The sequence below is a fragment of the Danio rerio genome, chromosome 20, assembly GCF_049306965.1.
Source record: "Danio rerio strain Tuebingen ecotype United States chromosome 20, GRCz12tu, whole genome shotgun sequence".
Lineage (NCBI taxonomy): Eukaryota > Metazoa > Chordata > Actinopteri > Cypriniformes > Danionidae > Danio > Danio rerio.
The window spans coordinates 42,194,111-42,219,691 of NC_133195.1; the positions used below are offsets into that span (position 1 = coordinate 42,194,111).

General features: G+C 38.3%; 1 protein-coding gene across 3 annotated transcripts in view; it reads left to right on the top strand.

The window, feature by feature from the left end:
- msraa (methionine sulfoxide reductase Aa) overlaps positions 1–25,581 on the top strand; it is a 136,467-nt gene that overhangs the window by 3,314 nt on the left and 107,572 nt on the right. The window contains exons 1-2 of one of the 3 annotated variants that reach the window (XM_073933240.1): positions 5,852–7,044; positions 7,413–7,608. The exons of 1 other annotated variant lie outside the window; for it this stretch is intronic. In XM_073933240.1, the coding sequence (XP_073789341.1) occupies positions 7,554–7,608 (55 nt within the window). In that variant the 5' untranslated portion in view covers positions 5,852–7,044; positions 7,413–7,553. Of the gene's footprint in view, positions 1–5,809; positions 7,045–7,412; positions 7,609–25,581 lie in introns of those variants that run through there. One more of the 3 variants, XM_073933241.1, reaches the window with a different exon arrangement.

The following is a 25,581-nucleotide window of genomic DNA, read 5'->3' on the forward strand; positions in this document are numbered from 1 at the left end:
TTAAAGTGGCACAAATCTAAATGGAAAAGATCAGGTTTCATGCGGTTTGGCTGTTCACACTGTCAAGACAAAAACAGATCTGGGTCACATGTGGGCAAAAATGGATGGAATCAGTGCTTTGTTCACAGTGTTTTATGCAATATTCCATTGTGCATAAGTTTAATTCACATTTTTACATGGAAACATGGCTACTGGAACCTTATTTGCATAAGACTTACAGTTTCATTCATTTCCATGGATTTTTAGCTATAGAAAGCAGCTTGTTTTGCTGTAGAACAATTGTCTTATTTTATTATTTTTTATATACACAGTTGAAGTTATAATTATTAAACCTCCTGAATTATTAGCCCTTGTTTAGTTTTTCCCTTAATTTTTGTTTAACGGAGTGAAAATTGTTTTAAACCCATTTCTAAACATAATAGTTTTAATAATTCATTTCTAATCACTGATTTATTTTATTTTTGCCATGATGACAGTAAATAATATTTTACTAGATATTTTTCAAGACACTTCTACACAGCTTAAAGTGACATTTAAAGACTTAACTAGGTTAGTTAGGTTAACTAGGCAGGTTAGGGGTAATTAGGCAAGTTATTGTATCACGATGGTTTGTTTTGTATACTATTGAAAAAAAAATACCTTTAAGGGGCTAATAATTTTGACCTTAAAAATGTTTTAAAAAAATTAAAAACTGCTTTTATTCTAGCCGAAATCAAACAAATAAGTCTTTCTCCAGAAAAAAAAAATATTATCAGACATACTGTGAAAATTTCCTTGCTCTGTTAAGCATCATTAGGGAAATAATTAAAAAGAAAAAAAATTCAAAGGGCTAATAATTCTGACTTCAACTGTATTTAGTTATAAAGACACTTGTCTATTACAGTGTGATAATTCTATAGTCTATACCCACAAAGCCAAATTATCTGGAATTCCTAAAACAATCACAGAGAAAAGCTTGCATCACCATTGCGGAATTACGTCAAAAGAGATAATATTATACAAAAACTCTATCATTTTATTGTGCAGTTCACACACATACGTTATTTCAAATCTGTATGACTTTTTATCCCCTCTAAAAATGGCAAGAGCAATACACACTTTACATAAATTTTATTTTTAAGCGTAAAAAGAAGCATGTACGTTATTTAACAATTACACCTTCTGTCTGACTACAAAAAATGGCAGCATATATTGGCAGGTGTAATAATGCCAGCATTTTCATTTTCAAAAAAACTGTCCCTTTTGGAGCAAATTACTTGACTTGCTCAAGGGCACAAGAGTGATAACACAAGGTTAGGCTCTCTCGGAGGTCAAACTTGCAATTTTCTGGCTACCAGCCCTGGGCTATACAGCCACACACCTTGTCCCATCATCCCAGCAGCAGGTCAGAGTGGATATTCCCTTTCCCTTTTTTGTTTTGCAGATATTGCCTCTGCATTCATATAAATTGGACAGCTGTGGAGTTGTAAAGGGATCTTTAGAGCAGCAGAGGATAGCTTATTGTTGTAACGCCCTACACTGAGAAAAATTATTCATTGGATTTACTACATTTTTTTTAAGGTAAGTAGTTGCAAACAATTTATATGAGCTGAATTTAAACAAATAAATCTTGTAATGTTCAACTTAAATTGTTTGCCCGTATAAATTGTTTACAACCACTTTCCTTAAAAAAATTTTGTAAATCCAATGAATCATTTTTTTCAGTGTAGAAGTTTCTTAGTGCAACAATAACGTGTCTGCAATGCCTCGCTCTCAGGAGCATCCGCAAGCTGCTTGACATGCGACTCACATTGGCGTTCAGTGCAATGGCATGAAGCGCCCATGCGGGGATCCACCCCTTCAGACTGCAGTGAACTGATTATCTCAAGGCTTCCCCTTGGCAACGGGACTCCGGCGCGGGGCTGGCAGGTTGCCAGGTAACACTCTGCACCACTGACACACGCGTGTCTCGCTTTGAAGATGTAATGAACCTGGTTGAAGGTTACAGACCACAGAACAGATGGAAGAATGAGATCAGAGCTCGGGGCAGCGCCACATCTCTTTGAACACCGGCAGCTCTCACTCAACTTTTTGGGCGCTCAGCTCAGGTGTGGAGGGAACTGCGCCATGACGTTCAAGTTCTGTACTTGGAGTTCTCTTTTGCCATTTAAAGTGTGCACTCCCTTTATTGAACTTTTTTACTAATACATTAGAATTATTACATTATAATGATAGGTAGGGATGCTCCGATCTCTCGGCAGGAGATCGGTATCGGCCGATAATCATATTTTATGACTCGATCAGTACTTGCCGATTACATGAACTGATCGCAGGTGTTTTGAATTAGATAAAACACCCTGAAAATCATGGAGATAAGAGTGAATTATAGAGAACAGATTGCGAGAGGCACAGTGATGTTCTAAGCTTTACATTTGTTAGGTTAGATGAGTAGTACAGTAAAGATATCTCTAGTACACACATCCCTGTCTATCGAGTTGCTGTGAGGTTGTCCTGTGCATAAGAGCTGTGCTCACAGATGTGCTAGTTGGAGAGCAAAATATTGCAATGGCCTTGCATGTATTTGAGCCTTTTTACATAAACAGAAAAAATAAAAAACAGAAAGTTCTGTGTTTTTGACTGTTTTATCTATTATTTTCTGTGAAGCTGCTTCTGACCATGACATGTGCACATTAAACAGTTATAAGAGACAAGTATAAGGGATTATATTGAAAATCCTTCATTTATTCTATTAGGTAAGGAGATATCTCCACTTAAGTATCATACTTAGAGGGAAAATTTGCTTTATGCATCCTAAAGCTTGAAGCATTAGAATTGGTACTTGGCTGACCATCATGACAAGGAATCGGTATTCAGTATTGCCTGCAAAACTCCTGATTGGAGCACCCTTAATGAAAAGTTATACATTTTAATAGGGATTTTCAGAAGATGCATGCTGAAATGTCAGTGTAACAGTAAACTGTAAAGAATATCTGTTGATTAACATTTTCTGTATTTTGTGATGCACATGTTTTTTTTAGTTAATTTATGGTTGTGAATTGCATTATGGGAGCTTGAGCTCTGCTCTGTCGACTTTTGATGTTGAAAATTCAACTCTGCAGTTTAACAAAGTGACTTTTATGACATTTTGGTAGTCTTAAATAATATAATGGATAAGCAATAATTTATAGAGCAATAAATCTGTAAAATAACAGAAAATGTACTGGCAGGTTTGTATCATTGTTTATACAACACCATCCCAGACAATGTCACTTTAAACTCGCTGTAAAACCCCAAAAAATTGAATTTAAATTTATTCATTTAAATTCAAAAACTAATGCTAATGAGTACTGTGAACCTAATCCATTTGAGTAAATGAAGCAATTTGAGCACAGTAAAACCCAATAAATGAAGAAAACTCAAACCAACTGAGCACTGTAAAACCCAAAAAGTTAAGGCAACTCAAATCGTTTGAGGAAACTGATTGCTACAAATCATTTGAGCTAAAAAAAATCTCCATTACTCCATTTAAGTTAAAGTAATGAGGTATTTAATTAACTCACTATTTTCAACACTGAGTTCAAAACTCTTTTCATTCATTCATTCATTTTCTTGTCGGCTTAGTTCCTTTATTAATCTGGGGTCGCCACAGCGGAATGAACCGCCAACTTATCCAGCAAGTTTTCACACAGCGGATGCCCTTTCAGCCGCAACCCATCTCTGGGAAACATCCACACACATTCACACACTCGTACACTACGGACAATTTAGCCTACCCAATTCACCTGTACCACATGTCTTTGGACTGTGGGGGAAACCGAAGCACCCGGAGCCCCCGGAGCCCCTCAAAACTCTTTTCAAATGAGTAGAATTAACTTTTAGTGAATTTTGAGTTAACTACAGTCATTTCATTTGATGAAGTTGACTGTTGGGTTTTACAGTGTATTAAAAACGTAACGTTTTAGTTTTTTTCAAAGTTAAAAGTTGTTGGAAGAAAGATCAGGAAAAGATCAAAACATGAATAAACTAGGAAAAATTAAAACATGAATCCCAAAATATGGAAAACTGCTAATTTTGGATATTTTATTTTACAGTGTATGTTTAAAAATAACCCCTGTGGGGAATATTTGGAAACGAATCAATGATTGATGACGTATTAAAAGACCCTGTTTAAGTCCCAAAATACTACTTAAATCTTTATACTTAGGTTTTTATGTATTTTCAACAAGTTTTAATAATTTACAACATAATACAATTTAGTATGATCACTTTTGTGAATTAAATTGCATGCACACACACACACGTATGCGTACATACAATCATGACTTAAAATCCTTTTTTTTTAAATGTATTGCCAAATACCTCTGAAGGCATTTTAGCCTCATCGAAAAGAGTAACTAGGTTTCAATAACATTCTTAAAAAATATCTACTATTAATGTCAAACACAAATACATTTAACACATTTAAACTTCTGTTTGGTTTGAGCCTCGGCTGGGTCGGTTGACATTTCTGTGTGGAGTTTGCATGTTCTCCCGGTGATTGCGCGGGTTTCCTATAAGTACAAAGACATGCGCTATAAGTGAATAGGGTACGCTAAATTGTCCATAGTGTATGTGTGTAAATGAGTGTGTATGGGTGTTTCCCAGTACTGGGTTGCTGCTGGAAGGGTATCCTCTGCAAAAAACATATGCTGGATAAGTTGGTGGTTCTTTCCGCTGTGGTGACCCCAGATTAATAAAGGGACTAAGTTGAAAAAAAAGAAATGAAACTTCTACTTGGCAAATATTAATAGACATTTGTGACTATACATGCATATGTATTGTTTAACTTGAGATTTTAATACAATTTTAATTAACAGCAAATCCAGCAGAATGCTTGACCTTAACAAGAAGCAAATATATTGGTTCAGCGTAAAAGTGTTTCATTATTGCCAGGCAGCAAATACGCAAAGGCAAATTAATTTGCGTAATTCAAATAGTGATTTGACTAGGTGATACAGAAGAAAAAGAAAAATAGCTGATTGCTTGAACACATCTCTAATAAGGATGTTTTGCTATTAAACATGTTCCGTGTTTGCTTTGTCCCAAGCATTAACCACAACTACATCAGAGATTACATTTGCACCTCTCAAAGATGACCAGTTATTAGAGCTACATTTGTCCAACCAACCGCCTGTCAACGCAAATTTCGAATCAGCCAATCACATGGCAGCAACTCAATGCATTTAGGCATGTAGACATGGTCAGGATGTGGCGTCAACAACATGAAAGCATGAATCCATTCTGTCTTGTATCAATGTTTCAGGTTAGTGGTGGTGGTGGTGGTGTAAAGGTGTGGGGAATATTTTCTTGGCACACTTTGGGCCCATTCTTGAACATGACAATGAGTTCACTGTACTCCAATGGCCTCCACAGTCACCTGAACTCAATCCAATACAGCTTCTTCAGGATGTGGTGGAACAGGAGATTCGCATCATGGATGTGCAGCTGACAAATTTGCAGCCACTGTGATGTTATCATGTCAATATGAACCAAAATCTTTTAGGAATATTTCCAGTACCTTGTTGAATCCATGTCATGACGGATTAAAGCAGTTTCGAAGGCAAAAGTGGGTCCAACGGGGTACTAGTAAGGTGTACCTAATAAAGTGGCCAGTGAGTGTAGATAAACTGCATTCATATTCTCTGCACTAGCTGTTCATTTGCCAAATAATCACAGCAGTTTACTGCAGTGCATTTGTATAAATCATTTGGAAGGGAGGATGTTTTTTTTTTCAAATGAAGTGCGTCCTTGGGACTGTCCTGATTTGGCACAGGATCACTGTAATGTCCCCAAAAATGGCAGCAGTAACACAGGAGGTGCTGTTTTGGCAGGTAGTGAATGATTGTGGCACTGAAAAGAAGAACAGCAGCATAGTTTTTCCTGCTAGGACACATTTGAAAGTGACTATAGGTAAAACACAGAGCAACTCTCGAGTGGAGCGGATGAAGGAGGGACATTGGCGAGAATGGGATGACAGACATTCCCATGTCCTCATGTCTGTGCATCTGGCGAGGGAGGAGGGGGGGATCAAATCTGGATGGAGGTGGCAGGGAATGGCAGAGAAGAGAAATTAATTTGAGATTCGTTTTGATCAATTTGCCTAAATTGCTGCTTTTTTGGGGGGAGATGATGAGGAGGAGGGCCCAGACGAGCAGACACAGGCTGGAGCTCCGCCAGGGTTTTTCGGGAAAGTTGCCACACCGGGAGTGCAGGAGCACGGAGAAGGAGAGGAATGGAAGAGAGGAAAAAAAGCCCAGGCGAGATTTGGCAGGGTACTATCGCAGCTCTCTTTGTCTGTTTGCTCAGCTTTTGCGCAAAGGAAATCAAAAATACCCCGAGTGCAGGAGCTCAGCTTCAGTGCTAAAAACTCAAACCCTAAAAAGAAAACTGCATTATATATTTGCAGGAAGCTAGGGCAATGAGGGCGCACGGTGTAGTTGTATTTTTGACTTTTTTTCTTTTTTTTTTTTTTGAAGAATTTGTGCTACATTTTTTGGACTGGACTGAAGTTGTTTGCTCCAAGAGATGACCATGCGTCTTCAAGGGTCTTTGTTATCTTAACCACGAGTCAAGATGCATCTGACTTGTTTACGTTCTCACTAATGGCTTCACTATTTGGGGAGAATGTCTGGAAGAATAAACAGCGCGTGCCAGAAAAGTTTGTGCCTCTACGATTGGACTACAAAGTTTTGTTTGTACTATCATAACTTCTAAAACTATGGGCCAGAGTGAAGACGCTGCATTCAAGTGGGAAATGGATGTTTTTTTGTCTTGGAAGAGAAAGTTAGGTGACTTTCCAACTGTCCTCAACTACAATTTTCTTATTTTTATCTCTTTTTTTGTGGGGGGGAGTCTTAGGTTTCCAGAAAACTTAAGACTTTTGCATTTCAATGGGTATTACAAAAGAGATATTGAGGTGATTTTTGCCAAAGATGGATTGTTGGTCAGCCTTTTTGGTTTTCAAAGTTTGTGGTCAGCGAATGTCTGGAGTACAAAGAAGGCCTGGATGTTAATTTCCTAACATCTGTAAGTGGTGTTTCTTTCAAGCCAAATAATGCAGTTTTGACTCCTATTAAAGGGATAGTTCACACCAAATTAAAATAGTTTTACCATACTTGCTTGTTTCAAACCTGTTTGACTTCATTACTTCTGAAGATCGCATAAGATATAAGTTAAGAAAATATTTTGAACAATATTTGTCTTCCTCTACAATCATTGGCTTTCCAACATTCTTCAAAATATCTTCTTTCATGTTCACCATGGAAATTCTTAAAGGTTTGGAATTACTTTTAAGGTGAATAATTCAACTGAATTCAACACAAATGTCATTTTTGGGTGAACTATCCTTTTAAGACTGATAGTTATGTTAGTCATTAAGTTTTTTTTTGCTAAAGAATTACTTTTTGGAGTGGCACGGTAGCTCAGTGTCTCAGCTCAGTTAGCACTCGTCTCACATCAAAAAGGTCGATGGCTTGAGTCCCGGCTGGGTCAGTTAGCATTTCTGTGTGGAGTTTGCATGTTCTCCCAATGTTGGCATGGATTTCCTCTGGGTACTCCGTTTTCCCCACAGTCCAAAGACTTGCGCTAGAGGTGAGTTGGAGAAACTAAAATTGGCTGGTGTGTGTGTGTGTGAGAATGCGAGAGTGTATGGGTGTTTCCAAGTATTGAGTTGTGGATGGAAGAGCATTTGCTGCGTAAAACATATGCTGGAATAGTTGGTGGTTCATTCTGCTGTTGTGCTTTGATAATCAGGTGTTTTCACAACTGCTTTATTTAGTTCGGTTGAATCACACTGGAGTTAGAGGGCTAGTGTGATTGTAGCAATCGCACTCGAGTGCACACCAAAAGCGGACCAAAAAAGCGTGCCGAGAGCTTCTTGAAGAGGTGATCTCGGTACATTTTCAAACAAACCTTGGAGTGGTCTTTTGTGATAAGAACATGATCCGAACTAAAACAGACCCAACCGCAAAAGGTACTGTGCCTTTTTGGACTAATCCAGCTGCTGTAGTCCGATGCGCTGTCCCATCTTATGGGGTGTGGAGGAAAAGTATTTTTTGACAGCGCTTAACCAACAGTTTTAAACAGCGAGAGAGGGAAAAACATTACCTGATGGATCGTTGGTAATATTTTCAGAAAATGACCATGTCACAGTTTAGCTAAATTAATTCATGCCTCCTCCTGAAGTGACTTGCGATGGGCCTTCGCCGTTTGCAATCCATTAAAACGTTGTTTTCCAGCCGCAGCCATGCTTCGTTCTCGAAATGTATCGTTTGTCTAAAGTGATGTTTATAAATTATATAGTATGCTATGACCAGGGATACAATCAGCCAGTCTTCCTGCCATGGTAAAAAACGACATTTTGTGTCTGCCGGTTTGTTTAATTGTGGGAGTTCCATTGGCATTTTCCCGCACGTTAATTTTGACCAATTGAAATGCAGTTTAGGAAATAAGTTCAATTACATCTGGCCAATGAGTGATATGGATTTTGTCACATGACTGTATTTTTTTTTTTTTTACTGGTTCGCACCAAAGCAGTCAGTGTGGTGGGAAAAGGACCCAAAAATGGCAGAGATATGCTACAATGTATCATTTTTTTGCCCTTGGTCCAGACCAAATGAACCGAACCACAGATGAAAAGCACCCTTAGCCGAAGGAAAATGAATAAATGAATGAATGAATGAATGAATGAATGAATGAATGAATTACTTTGTACACTGAAAAAAACGATTCATTGGATTTGCTAATTTTTATTTAAGGCAAGTGGTTGCAAACAATTTATATGAGCTGAATTTAAACAAATTAAGTTTAACAATGTGCAATTTTAATTTGCTTTTTTAAATTCAGCCCATATAAATAGTTTCAGTGTAGAACGGTTTGCAGTTTTTATTATTAGTTAATATTTATCAGGACATGAGGTGTGTATGATATCTCCTTGAGAGACCATATACTAATTCTTTTCTGAAATAACCAAGTCATACTTTCTTTACTGACTTTTATACTAATCCACCAAGTTTCTATCTCTCACACATTGGCTTTGCTCAATGGTATTGCACTAGGATTCTGGCTGCATCGGCAGGCTTCCAGTTAATAACTGTGAAAAGGGCAAGAACACAGAAGAGGCAGAGCGAGATTTTGTTGATTCTGTGCCAGGATGATTTTGCCAGATGTGTTTCATCACAAGACAGGTGTCCGTGGCTGATAGAACAGGTGCATTGTGGTGTTTGGCATTATAGTTTCATGTTATGGTTTTCTAAAAAATCCTTTTTGTTTTCCTAGCAAAGACCTAAGCTCTCTTTGGTGGAATTTTAAACATGTGGATGTTTCATTTTTAATAGTATTTTTGACCTTTGAAGATGGATCCAAATCGAACATCTCTTTTCTGTTTTGTGTGCCATTTTGTGATTGATTTATGAAGTAGAAACACTTTTTTTCCCCACCATCAGCACCTCAGAACAGCTGCTTGGGCAACTGCAAAATGCCATTTGGAAACTCTCCATTACGTTGTAAAAAATAATTATTAATTATCAACAAAATTACTCATATACCACCTGGATGGATCTAACTGAACAACCTTATTCATCTGGCATTTGGAAATGCTTATTTAAAGCTTATTTGTGGTGTTGGATAGTACTTTTTTAATAACTAGAGATAAAAAATGTACTACTGCTACTGCTGTAAAGCACAGATGAACCCATTGAAGTACTGGTATTGGAAGTATTGGAAATCTGATTGACTGCTCAACATGTTTTGCTGTATTTCTACTGCTTGTATAGTGCCACACCCCAACTAGAAGTAAGGACATAACATGAAAGGGAAGGCTGCTCGCATAACGCTGCTTAAGAAAATGGTCACACTTCATATTTTTGGTCCGTTTGTTGAATTTAACTACATAGCATCTACATGCCAACTAGTTCTCATTAGATGCTAAGTAGACTGTTAGGTTGGGTTTATGGTTAAGGTGTCAAAGTTGACATGTACTTGCAAAGTTTCTTATAGTCAGTTAAATGTCTGCTGAAAGAGCAGTATCAACAGATATTAAGCAGACAGTCTACTGATACTCAAATGGACCATCAAAATAAAGTGTTACCAAGAAAATTTACAGGGATTTATTTACACAATGATTTTCCCAGACAATTTGTCTTTAGGAGCAGGCCAGACCAAAATAATAAACAAAACCAATTCAAATTCTCTTTAGCTTCCCTATTTCCAGCAAAAGAAATGAAAAGAAAATACACTTCAATACCTTAATTGGTTATCAATAAAAACAATCGAAATAGAAGATACAAAAGGAAGTGACATCGAGCTCCCTATTTACTACAAACAATTACATCCACACATCCAAAAAGGGACAAACAGCAGTGAGTTAAGTCAGTTAACAGGCAGAGGTCAGATTTTCAATGTAACAGAGCAAGAGATGATGCTCTAAAAACTGTAACAGATTTTTTCTCTCATGAATACACAATAGGGTGTCACGGTGGGTAGCACGATCGCCTCACAGCTAGAAGGTTGCTGATTCAAGCCTCGGCTGGGTCAGTTGACATTTCTGTGTGGAGTTTACACCTCCGGGTGCTCCGGTTTTCCCTACTGTTAAGTTTTGTTACTTAACAAAACAACCTGATAGCCTCTCTTCTGTTTATGGCACACAACATGAATGCTTGACCAGTGTTCATGATAATTTAACGAACTACTCTGTACTCTAAAGACATTGTGTCAAGCGAAAAAAGTGATTCATTCAAAATCTCGCATAGCTTGATCTGTAATGTCTACAGTCTCCAACATACTTCATAATCACACAATTATAAGTGTATAAATGATGACCTCATATGTCATGAATGAATTCTTTCTGAATAGCCTCTTTAAATTATATGTTGTACTTTTCAGTTTTTTTTGATGCTGCATTGTTGAGCATAAGAGACTTTAAAAGCAAAACAATCTCACAAAACCCAAACCTTTATATAAACATATATAAAAACCTACAGTTCAGGATTGTCTTTTGAGCTGTAGAATAAGTGGAAGAATTCAACGATGCATGTGAAACAGTGTCTGTAAATTATTCATAACTTCCTTTGCAGATAATAGAAAACCTGATATGTTTGCATGGCTTTTAGCAATAACGTTTTTTTCAAAGCCCAGAGGTAAAATGCAGTGTTGTGTTTTCAGTAAATCGCATTGACCCACTTCAAGTCAGTAAATTGCTTGAGAATCCGGTGCCCTTTATGTTTCTTAAAGCATTATCTGGCAGTAACTCGTGATGTTCCTGTACTTCAACTCAAGGTCAAGATCATGGTTTTTTTACTCCCAGCGAATGCAAATAGTCATAAATGTGCACAACTGTCTGGCAAATGCGGGAATGTAGAAGTGTGTCGTGATGAAGTAGACCATTTAAAAATGCCTGTTACACACTCCCTCTGTCTCCAACAAATGCTCTTTGCCCTGTTTAAGAATGCGTCTGTCAACACACTGCACTTGTGTTTATACTTTTAGCAGACGTTGGACCTGTCTGATTTGTTGGTCACTGGTATTATAAAAGATGCCGGTTGGGTTATGTGGTGGCTTAATGATTGGGCAATATTTCATCACGGATTTGGACTTCGATAAATAATGTGAATCATTCTAAGGTCTTGACTGAGGTCAAGTTGAACTTTGTCATTCTGTTCTCGTAGTCTAAATATGTTTCAAGAGTTCACACTTAGCTGATGATTGATTATAAAGCTTGTTTGGCATACTCTCCCGGGAGAGAGTAAGTCTGAAATCATAGAATTCGAAAAACAGTATGTGAGAAGTACCCGGATGACCAACTACTTCTGGCAAGATTCTGAACTGCGCATCCGATGCACACTACTCTATCCCATGATGAGAGAATTCATGAATGAGAGTGAAGTGACGCTACTGATGTGGGTAGGTCATGTGATTGCAAAATGGCGGATGTAGTACATGCGTCCGAGATCCATTCATACTGCTCACATTCATATGGTATAGAACATACTTTTCTAACAGCCGAGTAGTACATCTAAATTTAAATGCAGTACCTACTGAGTAGTAGGCGATTGGATCAATTGTACAAAATGGTAGTGTTTTAGCAGACTGAATGACTGGCATGGGGTGACACGATGACACAGTGGGTAGCGTTGTCTACTGTCGACCAGCGAGATGGTAGCTTGTTTGAGTCCCGGCTAGACCAGGCATTTCTGTGTGGAGTTTGCATGTTCTCCCTGTGTTCACGTGGGTTTCCTCCAGGTGCTCCGGTTTTCCCCACAGCACAAACACGTGGTACAGGTGAATGGGAATAACCAAAATTGGCCATAGTGCATGAGTGTGTGTGTGTGAATGTGAGAGTGTATGGTTATTTCCCAGTACTGGGTTGCCGCTGGAAGTGCATCCGCTGCGTAATACATATGCTGGAATAGTTGGTGATTCATTCCGCTGTGGTGACCTCTGATAATCAGAGACTAAGGGTGTTTTTACACTTGCCTTATTTAGTTTGGTTGAATTGCACTAGTGTTTGTTTGTTTGTAGCAATCGCACTCGAGTGTGCTCCAAAAGTGGACCAAAAAAAACATACATCCCACTTAAAGAGGAGTCTATGCACTATAGGTGAATTGGGTAAATTGTCCATAATGTATGTGTGAATGTCCTGATCCTCCAGGTTAGGGGTTGAGCATTGGGCTAACGACCCACCTCGTAAAAATGATATGTTACAAAGCCTTGAAAAAGTTTAATGTTATAATATGCGGCTAAATATTAACTTTGATAAAAAACAGCCCTGAGGGAAGTAAATGATTGGCATTCATTAGCAAATGAAGTCTTTCAACTGAAAGACCAAGATATCACAGTATAATTACACCCAGCAGGCACAGGACGTCAACATGAAGTCAGATTGACATTGTACCCCAACATTGTTGGGACGTTGCACTTTGTTTGGAAATGAAAATCAGGTTGACCAGCCTGATCTCACGAGGAAACATAAGTACTTTATGTACGTTTTGTCTGTTAAGTGGCTAATTCATACAAATTTGTACGTGTTTAGTCGTACAAAAACGTATGATTTTAAAAAGGAGGCTTGGCACCCAACCCCAGCTCTAAACCCAACCGTCATTGGGTGATGAGCAAATCGTACTAAATTTTGCGAATTAGATAGTATAAATTCATATGAATTAGCCACTAAATCAAAAAGTTACGATTTGCCGTGAGATTGCGTTGGGTTGACACCAGAATCCGTCAGGCCGACGTCATTGTCCAACATCCAACCTAAAATCAACCAAATATCTGTGTCTAATCATGTTAAAGCTTGATGTTGTGTGGACATTGCCACAATTATGTCTATCAGACGTTAGATTTTGGTTTCCGTACCTAACAAATAAATGTCAGTTTTTGATGTCAATATGACTTTGGTTTAAGGAAGGTAGACTCTGCAGGAAGGTTGATCTCCAGGAACAGGGCTGAGCACCCCTGGTTTAAGATGCTGGCTCCACGTTGGATTTTGGTCACTTTCCAAAAAAACATAAAATTAACCAAATATTCACGCCATTTGACATCGTTATTGGATGTCAAAATTACATTGTTCTTAGATGCTGGCTATACATTGATTTTCCTGATGTCACGAGCTAAATCTCACCTAATATTAACATCGTTTGACATTGTGTCTTATGAAAAACTCCAAATCATAATAAAAATGCATTAAATATACTCTATTCATTGCAAAAATTTAGAATAAGTGGATCACAAATGTCGATTTTAAATGGAAGTGCTGTTGGGTATATGAAACAGCCATTGAAATATCTTTCGCACTCTCTTCTTGGGATTATTCCCAAAGTGGTATTTGTATTTTATAGGCCCAATAACATCTTCATTGTTAAAGCTGTGATTTATGCAACATGGTGGAAGTTGGAATCGCTTTGAACAGTCGAGTCCAAGAAGACGGCAAAAATGAAAATCGCCGCATTGAGTTGGTGGATTTGGCTTTCACGGCTGCGCGTGTGATAAATTCCAAATCGCACAGCTTGAAGGGTTGTTTCAAGAGATCAAAATAATTCTCTCTGAAAATGTGTTTGGATTCCTAATGCAGGTTGTAAAAAGACTCGCTCTCTTTGCTCCGAGGACGCAACAGTCCACCTGTTTGTCTGAACAAAGAACTGAAGGAATTAAAGATATGATGTGTTCTGGGTCCTACGGTGCGTTTCATTTCGCTGTTTTCGCCTCTGGTGAGCAAAACCCCCTTTAATCTTAGCTCCAAAGGACTGCACTGACGGGCAGGTGTGGAGCGCTAGTCGCCATGTTTGATGTTGACACATAATCGCAAGATGAAGGGAGAAGGAAGCCTTTTCGCTCACAAAGAGATCTCGCTCACTCCTTCACCTCTGTGGCCACACGTCTACCAGTTACCGGCTCATTAGTGATCCTGTCTTCCTTTATAATGATAGAAAAGGAGCAGGAGGGTAAAACCCTGTCTGTCGCACATGCCCTGTGTTGCAGTATACTGTGATCACTGGAACTGACGACTCTTGTAGTGTCTATGCTGCTATTTCAGGAGGACTTCCAGTACAAAATGTTGCATGGTTTAAAGCAAATTGGGTAATGATGTCTGAACATACTCACAATCGCTTGCATGAGTAAAAGCTGATTGATAATTGGGCTCTGGATCCGTTTGGAATCGCATTGCTATTTTGGTAGCATTTTAGTTTGCAGTGCTTTTTAACTCGTTAATAACAAGATAATGTCCCTAAATCCTCTCTTGGGGGTGTATTACAGAAAGATCTTAACTTTAAAATCTTGTCCTGTCTGTTTGGTAGTCATACTAATCACGTTTAGGACAGTAGCTATAACAGAACAGCCTTTCGTAATTGTTTTTGGTTAAATGTCTGAAATCTGTTGTGTGTTTTTTTATTCTAGGATGAAAAATACATCAACAATACCCCATGGTTAATCTTCTAAAAGCTTTTAACCGTAAAAAAGGCAGCTGCTAATTAATGACCAATGTTGCGGTCACACTAGAGTTTGTGCTTGCAAAGTTCTGTTGTACAGCGCTACGAAAAAGGCAGGGTTAAACAAGATGATTGGACATTAATCGATTGGTTTATATTTAAAATTTCTGTTCAAAGAGGTCATGTTTTGATCTTCGATTGGTCTGACGCAGTCAGGTGATGCGATTTCACAGAGTTTACCAAGCTTAAACTTTGCAATGCAGCGAACTGCGAAACTTGTTGCATGAACTTGCATTTCTGGTCTGACGCTATGGGGCAAAAAGTCCAGTGCAACTGCGGCCTAAATGGAACTATAAACGGGACGATTAACATCATCACCAATTAAAACATCACTATTGATTTTTGTAACACCATTATAATTCAGTGTTTGAATGACAGTTGCCTTTTAAGAACATGTATTAGTGGTGAAAGGAAGACAAAACATTAAATTAAAGCCATCACATCAAACTTACTACTTCACTTTTGCAGTCCCGTAATGTATTTAGTCCCACACTTGCAAACAATGAAAACTTTAAGGGAAATCATTGAAAATTGTTGAAAGTGACATTTAAGTGATAATATGATTGTGTTTGTTTATATCCTACATTTGGGTTTTTTACTGCAATTGTCTTTAAGTTTCAAAATTCCAAACACTTCTGTTGATAATTGTTGTGGAAGCATCCGATAGCCACATAGACCAGTGTTAAACCAAATAGTGAGATGAATAAGTGACTGTAAAGAAGGAAGATGGATGTCTAACTTCATTATTATAATCAATAGATTACCGACTCTTACTACTATTCCACATGAGTCATTGTAGATCATAAAAACATTGAAAGACCATCTGTGTCTGCACTGGTTGCCTGTGCACTATCGTGTCATTTTTAAAATTCTTCTCTTGGTTTTTAAATCACTAAATGACCTGGAACCTTCAAATCTGTCAGACATTTTGTTTGAGTATCAGCCTGGTTGGTCTCTTCAGTCATCTAACCAGAGATTGTTATGTATCCCAAAGTCGAGGCTGAAATGCAGAGGTGACCGTGCCTTCGCAGTAGCTGGTCCTAGGTTGTGGAATGCTCTGTTCCTATGTATTAGATCTCATCTCTGTCTGTTTTTAAATCTATGTTTAAAACTTACCATTGACATTGACATGATAATAACCGACCAATGCAAAACAAGTTAAGGGAACGCTCCACATTCTTTGGAAATAGACTCATACTACATTTTCAATAAAATGAATTTGTACTTATTTGTACTTAAAAGTTTCACAGAAAGACCCTTATCTAAAAACTCTTGTTAATATCATGCAAGATAATATATAAAGCATTTAATTGTAAAAAAAAAAAAGTATTTGCAACAAATTCATAGTACTTAAGTTACTGAAATGTTAAAGTAAAAAACATGTATTTATAGTTTACAACAGTTACAGGTCTGCTGAGTTTTTTTTTTTTCTTAGTGAATAGTTACATAACAAGGGGCCTATTTTCAGGTGCTGTGTAATATTATTGTGCCTGCTGCAGTCGTGGTATGCCATCAGTCACTTAATTATGGATTGCTCCTTAATTTTTTTTTATATGCAAGATGCTAATGGTCTAATCCAATTCAATTATTTATGCTAAGCTAAGCTAAAAGTGCACCCCCGCCCCAAGACACAGGCTGTTTCTCAATTCCAAGAACATGAAGATTGGACTCTCGTCTTGTGGAGAGCAGTCTTGCCAGGTGTCCTCGGAAGAACGAACTCAGGAGACGGTGAGAACAGAATGGTTCCTGTGAGGAATGAGATGCTGCATTCTTCCTGATGGTCACATGACCTTCACGCGTTTTTAATGGAAAATTATTTAAACATTACAGCATTCGTACAAGGATTTATTGTTTTTTCCCTTTCAAATATATATATATATATATATATATATATATATATATATATATATATATATATATATATATATATATATATATATATAAATATATATATAAAGACTTTATAAATATGTGCTGCACAATACAAATAAAACAAATTTTAATATGAATTTCAGCAAATAAACACCCTTAATGTGTTTATGCCTTTATTAAGATGTTCATGGTGATGTTTACTTTCACCCAAAACTCCTAAGACAATTAAGTTATATCTCTGAACTTTAATAATAAATCTGTATAAAATGCTGCGCTTCCCGCATCCTTTTTTCTGCCGCAATGACTGCTGTGACTTCTCAAGAAAGTTTTTTTTTGTTCAATTCTACATCGACGAGTCCTCTATCAAGAACACATCCGGGAACATTTACGCGTCCTCCGTTCTTGTGGTCTTGAGTTTTGGAACCGAACTTTGTTTTGGAACTGAACTTTGTTGCAGTTGATTATGACGTTACACACAAGATTGCTGAAGAACGCATATTGAGAAACAGCCACAGGTTGGCTGAGCGGATTCAAAAATGGTAAAACTCAAGTATTTAACTTTAGCGTGTTGTAAAGTGAGCCTATTTCCAAAGAAGTGGAGTGATGAACAAAACTGGAAAGAATGAAACATTTTTTGTTGGTCACATTTTATGTAATACCCTCAAAGTAAATGGGATATCACATGTCGTTGTATTATACTACTATTTGCGGCGCTTATCATGGATTGCCATTTTTTTGTGAAATAGTGGGCGGTGTGCAGTATGAACGGCACAGTATGCCGCAAGCAATACACTAGGACACCATTCCAAACAGCCTTGTTTAATCACCATGACAAAGGAAGTGATTAAGTGTTGGGCATTTTACAGAATGATATTCTCTTGGCAGTCCTTGCGCTTGTGCTTGACTACATGCTGTTGCCAATGGTGACATTATCAATTGAACTGGAATGAACTGAACAGTTTCATTCCACAGCTGAACATCAAGCATGAGGAACACTTTGGCCATGTAAACATTGCTCTGTGTTTGATGCGGTTTCTCTTTCTGATTTCTCATCTTCCTTTCTCCTCCATCTCTGTCGTTCTCCTTCTCTCTAGCCTTCCCCCACCCTCCTTCTGATTGGTCGAATTAACTCTGCAGCCTCCTGTTGTGAATAATTACTTTTGATCCAATGCGGAGATCTCTCTCTCTCTCTCTCTCTCTCTCTCTCTCTCTCTCTCACTCTCTCTTTCTCCTCCTAACTCTCTCTGTTTTCAGATTTCTCTTTTAAAATTGTCTTCCCGTCATGGCCCTATATCATTCACAGATGTAAACACAGTATGTACTGCGATTTGGTTCTCAAGTCTTTTAGCAGGGATTATTATGGCAGACAATAGGCTGCATTGTATAGCCGTCATCATATTACAGCCATCTCTCAACACCTCTCTGAGCTGTGCATGTTAAAGCTATAGCTCATGCGAAAATTCTGTCATAATGTTGTTGTTTTTGTCAAACCTATGTGACATGATTTCTTAAGTGGAACACAAAAGGAGACATAATGCTGTTATTATCCATAAATATCCATAAAGCTAGTCCATAAAATACAGTGGTGGAAAGAATACTGAAAAATCATACTCAAGTGAAAGTACCATTACTTGCCCAAAAATGTTGTGCGAGTAAATGTATCTGTTGTGAATATTACTCCAAAGTATGAGTAGACCTTTCAAAAGTTTGTTCATTCCTTCTTTCATTTGTGCCTTTATTCATTAGTTTGTTCCATCCTTCCTTAGTTTGTTCAGTCCTTACTTGAAGCCTTCATTCATTTGGTCCTTCCTTCATTCCTCTTTTCATTTGTTCGCTTATCCATTCATTTGTTCATATTTATTATGCCGGCAGCTAGCTTTCTGCTCTCACATGGTCTAAGAAGCTAAGCACTCAACCTGTAGTCTGTGTGGGTCCTAATGCCCCAGTATAGTGACGGGATAATGCTCAGTGAGCGCTGTTTTTCTGATGAGAGGTTAAACTGTGGTCTTGACATTTAGCGGTCGTTAAATATCTCAGGATGTCCTTTAAAAAAAGAGTAGGGGTTTATCCCCGGCATCCTGGCCAAATTTGCCCACAGACCTCTGTCCATTACGGCCTCCCAACCATCCCCATATCATAAATGGCTTTATCACTCTGTCTCCTCTCCACCAATCAGCTTGTGTGTGGTGTGCGGTCTGGTGCAATATGGCTGCTGTTGTGTGGACACTGGACACTGCACACTTTTTGGTCACCATTGTGTAAAGCACTTTGAGTGTCTAGACAAGCGTTATATAAATGAAAGGAATTATTATTATAATTATTATTATTATTATATTTTTCCTTTCTTCATTAGGTCCTTTGTTCATTCGTTTGTTCTTTCCTTAGTTTGTTCAGTCCTTGCATTCCTCCTTTCATTTGTTCGCTCATTCATTCAATCGTCTGTTTGTTCCTTCCTTTTTTCCTTCCTTCCTTCCTTAGCTTGTTCAGTTCTTCTTTTAATCCTTCCTTTACTAATTTGATTCCTCCTCCTTTTCATTTGTTTGCTCATTCATTCATTCGTTCGTTTGTTTATTCGTTCAGAACTTTGTTTGTTCCTTTCTTCCTTCCTTAGTTTGTTCAGTACTTCCTTGAATCCTTCCTACATTTATTTGGTCCTTCTTTCCTTCATTAGTTCGGTCCTTCCTTCATTTGGTTCTTCCTTCATTTGGCCCCCTCTTCCATTCTTTATTTGTTCTATTTAAAGATTGTTGAAGGCTGCTTGGTGATTTCAGTCATCACACAGTCAACATCCTTGAAAACTCATAGGGCAACTGCACTGAGGGCATCCTGAATTATATGTTAGCATATTGACCACTAGGATATTGCCACCAAAATGAATGGGGATCATCTTGATGTTGTAGATATCTGTATACAAAATGTAAAAAAAAAAAAAGGCAAACATGTACATTTTACTACATTGTTGTTGTGTGACTGATATTCCTCAGACTTTGTGAAGTCAGAAAAAATTTTTTTTTAAAGAGTGAGCCTTTCTCAGCCTTAAAGGGTTTTTTGTGTCTCCAGAATGCGTCTGTAATGTTTATACTCTATGGATATTAGTTATTTTAATGAACAAAATAAACCTGATTTAACATCCAAAAACCGCGATTGAAGCATCTTCTTTTATAATCGCACTGACTTGTGGCTATAGTAATAAAGACGGTAAAATCGCTGTAATAAGCATTTTAGAGACGTTTTAAACTTGTAAAACTTACTTATTCTTGATCACATTTGATGATGATCGATAATCACAGAGAGCTGAACAGATTTTTTATTCCCAGTTGCTTTGCACACGTCCTGTCTTCTTGCTATGATGGTATGCATTGGAGACATGTTAATACACGACCATCAGTCAATTCAGTGGGCGGAGGAACCGCAATCCTACGTCACGGTGGGCCTCAAAATGGGAGGGATTTAGATCCTATTTTAAGGTCAGTAAATTTAAAAAGAGACTTATTGTCTTTACATCACCTCAGTATGACAGTGGACACACTATACCTACACACAGTTCTGTCCAAACAGCTTATAAAAGATGATTTTCATGATAGGTGCCCTTTAAGGACCGCTTTTATAGCACTTTAATTCTTCCCTCTTGTCATTTTTGATCTTTCATTTGTAAGAGATAAAAAACAGCAATAATATTCTTGCCTAACATCTCCTTTTGTGTTCTGGGGGAAGAAAGAAAGTCACATAACGGTACAGGAATGACATGAGGCTTAGTAAATGATGACAGAATTTTCATTCCTGGGTGAGCTAACCATTTAAATGAGGGTAATGGTGATATTTTGTCTGCTCTTGCTCGTGTGCTGATGTCTGTTCTCCTCTCCTGGATGTCTTGTGAAAGTGGCAGGCCACCTCTGGACAGTCTGACAGGCAGAAGAATCAGCATGTCCTGCGCTCTCTCCTCGTCCTTAGTGGACCACATGCCTGCACTGCTCTGTTCCGCCTGGCTGACCTGTCAAAAATGTTCCAGTCACACGAGTGGGCTTCTACAGTGCGGCCGCATGGAAATGACTTGGCACCTTTGTATTAATTTTTCATGGGCCTTGCCTTAGATGTTCCCCCTCCTCTGGAATATGGGCTATTTCAAAAGCCTCTGCTCTGCAGACCGCCAGCCCTTTGCCTGATGGAGTTTAAATCCAGGATGATGCTCCCATGCTGGCAATCAAACAACGTTGAAGTTGCCCACCTGGAGCATTGGTGTCAAAATGCATCGTTGTTCGTGAGCACTATAAATAGCTTTCCAATCAGACCTGAGCCCCCCGCCCCTCGACAACCCCCAAGATGAAAATTGCTGTAAATGTGCCTCCGTAAAGGTAAGTTACGTAGGTGGGGAGGAGGGAGGCTGAAGTGTCTTCGCAAATGCAAGGAACGTGTCGGCTGGGAACACTGGGAATTGAATTACAGGAAAGCATAATGCAATCCTTGATATCTACCTACTCTGCCTAATGAAATCAGCAGATGAAAGCACAGCTGGACCTTCTTGCAGGATATTACTGTGTGAGAAAGTGCTTAGCTGGCTGAGGGAGGGGGTGGAGAGCGCTCGCTTGCACCTTTGGGAACAGTACGTGCATGTGCTCACACCAGTGCATGTTCACTTCAAGAAAACTCTACTGTTTTTTTTTTATTGACACTCTTATTATTGGGCGGGGCTACAGATGGGGAGAGTGGACATTGTGAACTTTTTTCTTTATGTGCTTTGTTTACTTTAGTTTTGCTCTGATGTCATTGTATTGGCTGGTAGTGGGTTATTATATTTTAATTGACCATATTCATTTGCAGTCAGAATTATTAGCCCTCCTGATTTATTAGCCTCCCCTATATATTTTTTCCCCAATTTATGTTTAACGAAGAGAAGAGTTTTTTTTTTAACACATTTATAAACATAATAGTTTCAATAACTCATTTCTAGTAACTGATTTCTTTTATCCTTGCCATGATGACAGGACGTAATATTTTACTACATCTTTTCAAGATACTAGTATTCATATTAAAGTGCAAATTATAGGCTTAACTAGGTTAATTAGGCATACCGAAAGTTTGTTCTGTAGACTATTTAAAATATATTTAAATTGTCTAATAATTTTGACCGTAAAATAGAAAAAAAGAAATAAATAACTGTTTTTACTTTAGCCAAGATAAAACAAATAAGACTTTCTCCAGAACTTTCTCCATTTGGGAAATATTTGTAAAAAGAAAAAAAAGATTCACGAGAGTATGCGTGAAGGGCCGGGTGTTTTCTGGAAGACAGAACATAATGGGTGATAGCCGGGTGATGGGTCTGAAAAACGGGAGACTGCCAGGAAAAACGGGAGTGTTAGCAGGTATGCCTCCGTTACACTCACCCCACTAAACCCTACTCCAATTCAAGTCAGTGCACCAATGTAACCCCGCCAGTCCTACACCACCCAGCCTGCTCTGAGCTGGGATCAAACTGGCGATTCTTTGTATGGGAGTCGGTTGCTCTGACAAGAAGGCCAAAGACCATGGCCTCTAGTGCCTGTAGCTAGAGCACCTTTAGAGGTCAAAGGAGTGAGGTTTACCTGCATAGCTGGTAACTAGCTGGCCTCCATTACACTCACCACCCTATAACCTCACTCCCATCCGGGTCACTGCATCAATGTAACCTACAAAAACAAACCTTCTTTCATTTCTCAATGATTTCATTTAAGTTTGCATATATGCCTCCCACTTGTTAAGAGTCCAAAAGTTATTGGACAGAATAATAATCATAAATAAAACTTTCACTTCTTAATTTTTGCTTTGCCTTCTAGACTGTAGGCTGTGATTTGCTTGACATCACACCATGTCTTTACTACCACCATGCTTCACTGCTTAGGATCATAAGCAGTTCATTTACTTCTCCATACTCTTTTCTTCCCATCACTCTGGTAGAAGTTGATCTTGATCTCATCTGTCTGTTGTTTCAGCAATGTGAAGGCTTTTGTAGAACTCTAATGTTGTCTTCTTGTTTTTCAGGCTTACCGATTGTTTACATCTTGTGGTGAACCCTCTATATTCACTCTGGTGTAGTCTTTTCTTGATTGTTGACTCTGAAACATACACACACCTTCTGGAGAGTGTTCTTGATCTGGCCAACTATTGTAAAGGTTGTTTTTTTTCACCAGGGAAATAAGTTTTTTGTCATCTGCACTTTGTTTTCATGGTCTTCTATGTTTTTTAATGTTGCTGAGCTCACTGGTGCATTCTGTCTTTTTAAAAATGCTCAAAACAATGGTTTTGGCCACACCTAGGCCTGTTCTTCGTAGGTGGATTACTCCTTAAGCAGGATTTGGACATTGACGATTTGACATGATCCAGGATCGTTTAGTTCTTTAAAACTCATCTAAGAGTTGTTGTCATAGCAACAGTTTTGGTAGCTCAAACCTGGTCAGGAGCAGGCTCATTCATAAACACTGGGGTACCTCAAGGCTCTGTTCTTGGGCCACTTCTCTTCTCCATCTACACATCATCTCTAGGACCAGTCATCCAGAGACATGGATTCTCCTGCCACTGCTATGCTGATGATACCCAGCTATACCTCTCTTTTCATCCTGATGATCCCTCGGTTCCAGCTCGTATCTCAGCCTGCCTGTTGGATATTTCACACTGGATGAAAGATCATCATCTTCAGCTGAACCTCGCAAAAACGGAAATGCTTGTAGTTTCTGCCAACCCGACTCTACACCATAACTTTTCAATCCAGATGGATGGGGTAACCATTACTGCATCCAAAATGGTGAAAAGCCTTGGAGTAACGATTGATGACCAACTAAACTTCTCTGACCACATTTCTAGAACTGCTCGATCGTGCAGATTTGCACTCTATAACATCAGAAAGATCCGACCCTTCTTATCTGAACATGCAGCTCAACTCCTTGTTCAAGCTCTTGTTCTCTCCAAACTGGATTACTGCAACTCTCTACTAGCTGGGCTTCCAGCTAACTCTATCAAGCCTCTTCAACTGCTCCAGAATGCAGCAGCACAAGTTGTCTTCAATGAACCTAAACGAGCACATGTCACTCCGCTGCTAGTCCGTTTGCACTGGCTGCCAGTTGCTGCTCGCATCAAATTCAAAACTCTGATGTTTGCCTACAAAGTGACTTCTGGCCTAGCACCTTCTTATCTGCACTCACTTCTGCAGATCTATGTGCCCTCCAGAAACTTGCGTTCTGTGAATGAACGTCGCCTTGTGGTTCCATCCCAAAGAGGGAAAAAATCACTTTCGCGAACGCTCACGCTCAATCTGCCCAGTTGGTGGAATGAACTCCCTAACTGCATCAGAACAGCAGAGTCACTCGCTATTTTCAAGAAACGACTAAAAACTCAACTATTTAGTCTCCACTTCACTTCCTAATCTGCAATTGCCTCTTTGAATATCACACTAACTGTACAAAAAAAAAAAAAAACTACTAACACTTCCCTTCTTAGACTTTACAGACCTGAAACTTGCCTTTAGTACTTATTCATTGTTGCTCTTAGTTGTGTAAATTGCTTCCTTGTCCTCATTTGTAAGTCGCTTTGGATAAAAGCGTCTGCTAAATGACTAAATGTAAATGTAAATATAAACAGGATTAGATTGAATCATTTCAAGCAAATATAATACTAAAAGTATGTACCAAATGCTGATGTTTTCTTACAGTAGTTGTATACACTGGGCAAAATAGTAAGTATAATTTTTTCTAACTATATATATAAGAAAAAAAGTTAAAATAAAACTTATGCAATCTGCGCTCTAAAATATAGTACAAAGACTGCCACCTGGTTGTTCAAAGAGAACACTTATTAATATGAACTTTTTAGTTACAAACGCATACATGCACAATATTCAACTTTTTTTAAAATGATAATAATTTATGCAGTCGTGCACGTGTTTTGACCGCTAATATACCAGTGATTTTAATCAATTTAAATCATCAATTGATGCTTCGCAAAAGTTGCAGACACCTTTACCGATATAAAAGTACGTTTTTGATGCAAAATTTATTTTTACAGTTATTCCTAACGCCAATTTAAAAAAAAACTTAAGTAGGCCTAGGTTACTATAATAAAGAAAATCTTCTCTAAATGTAGAACTAAATACATTGTTATGCATTGAAAGACATGATTAATACTCTTGACGCATGAAAGTGTAAAGCCTGCAGCTTATGTGGAAAGTAATTTGGGCATTATATTTAACAAACCGTTTACTGCTAATTTTGTGTCATTATTCATTATTAGATGATGTCATTACGATGCTGTGCCGTCAGCCAATCATTGCATTGCTAATCATGATTTCAGGAATTAATAGATCGCTCCTTTACAACACGCACAGCGATCTCAGATGAGTTCATCCAGACATTTTAATCTGATTTATGAACTTGTTTGAGGAACCAAATTAGCCAGAGATCAATTATCAAGATTAAAAGATCCAGGATCTGCCAAATCATCCTAGATCATTTAAGCGAGGTACGAAGAACGGACCCAATATGTTTTTCAAGAGTTCACACTTAGCTGATGATTGATTATAAGCAAGTTTGGCATGCTGTCCCGGGAGAGAGCCCTGAGCTCGAAGGTTCTTGAGCCCTGGGCTCCCTCCCGTTTGGAGGAAGAGAGGGGAGCCTCGAGCTCAGGTAGATCTCGACAACTCCCCTTTTTATAATAGCTAAAGATTAAGATTAAAGGCTATTAAAAG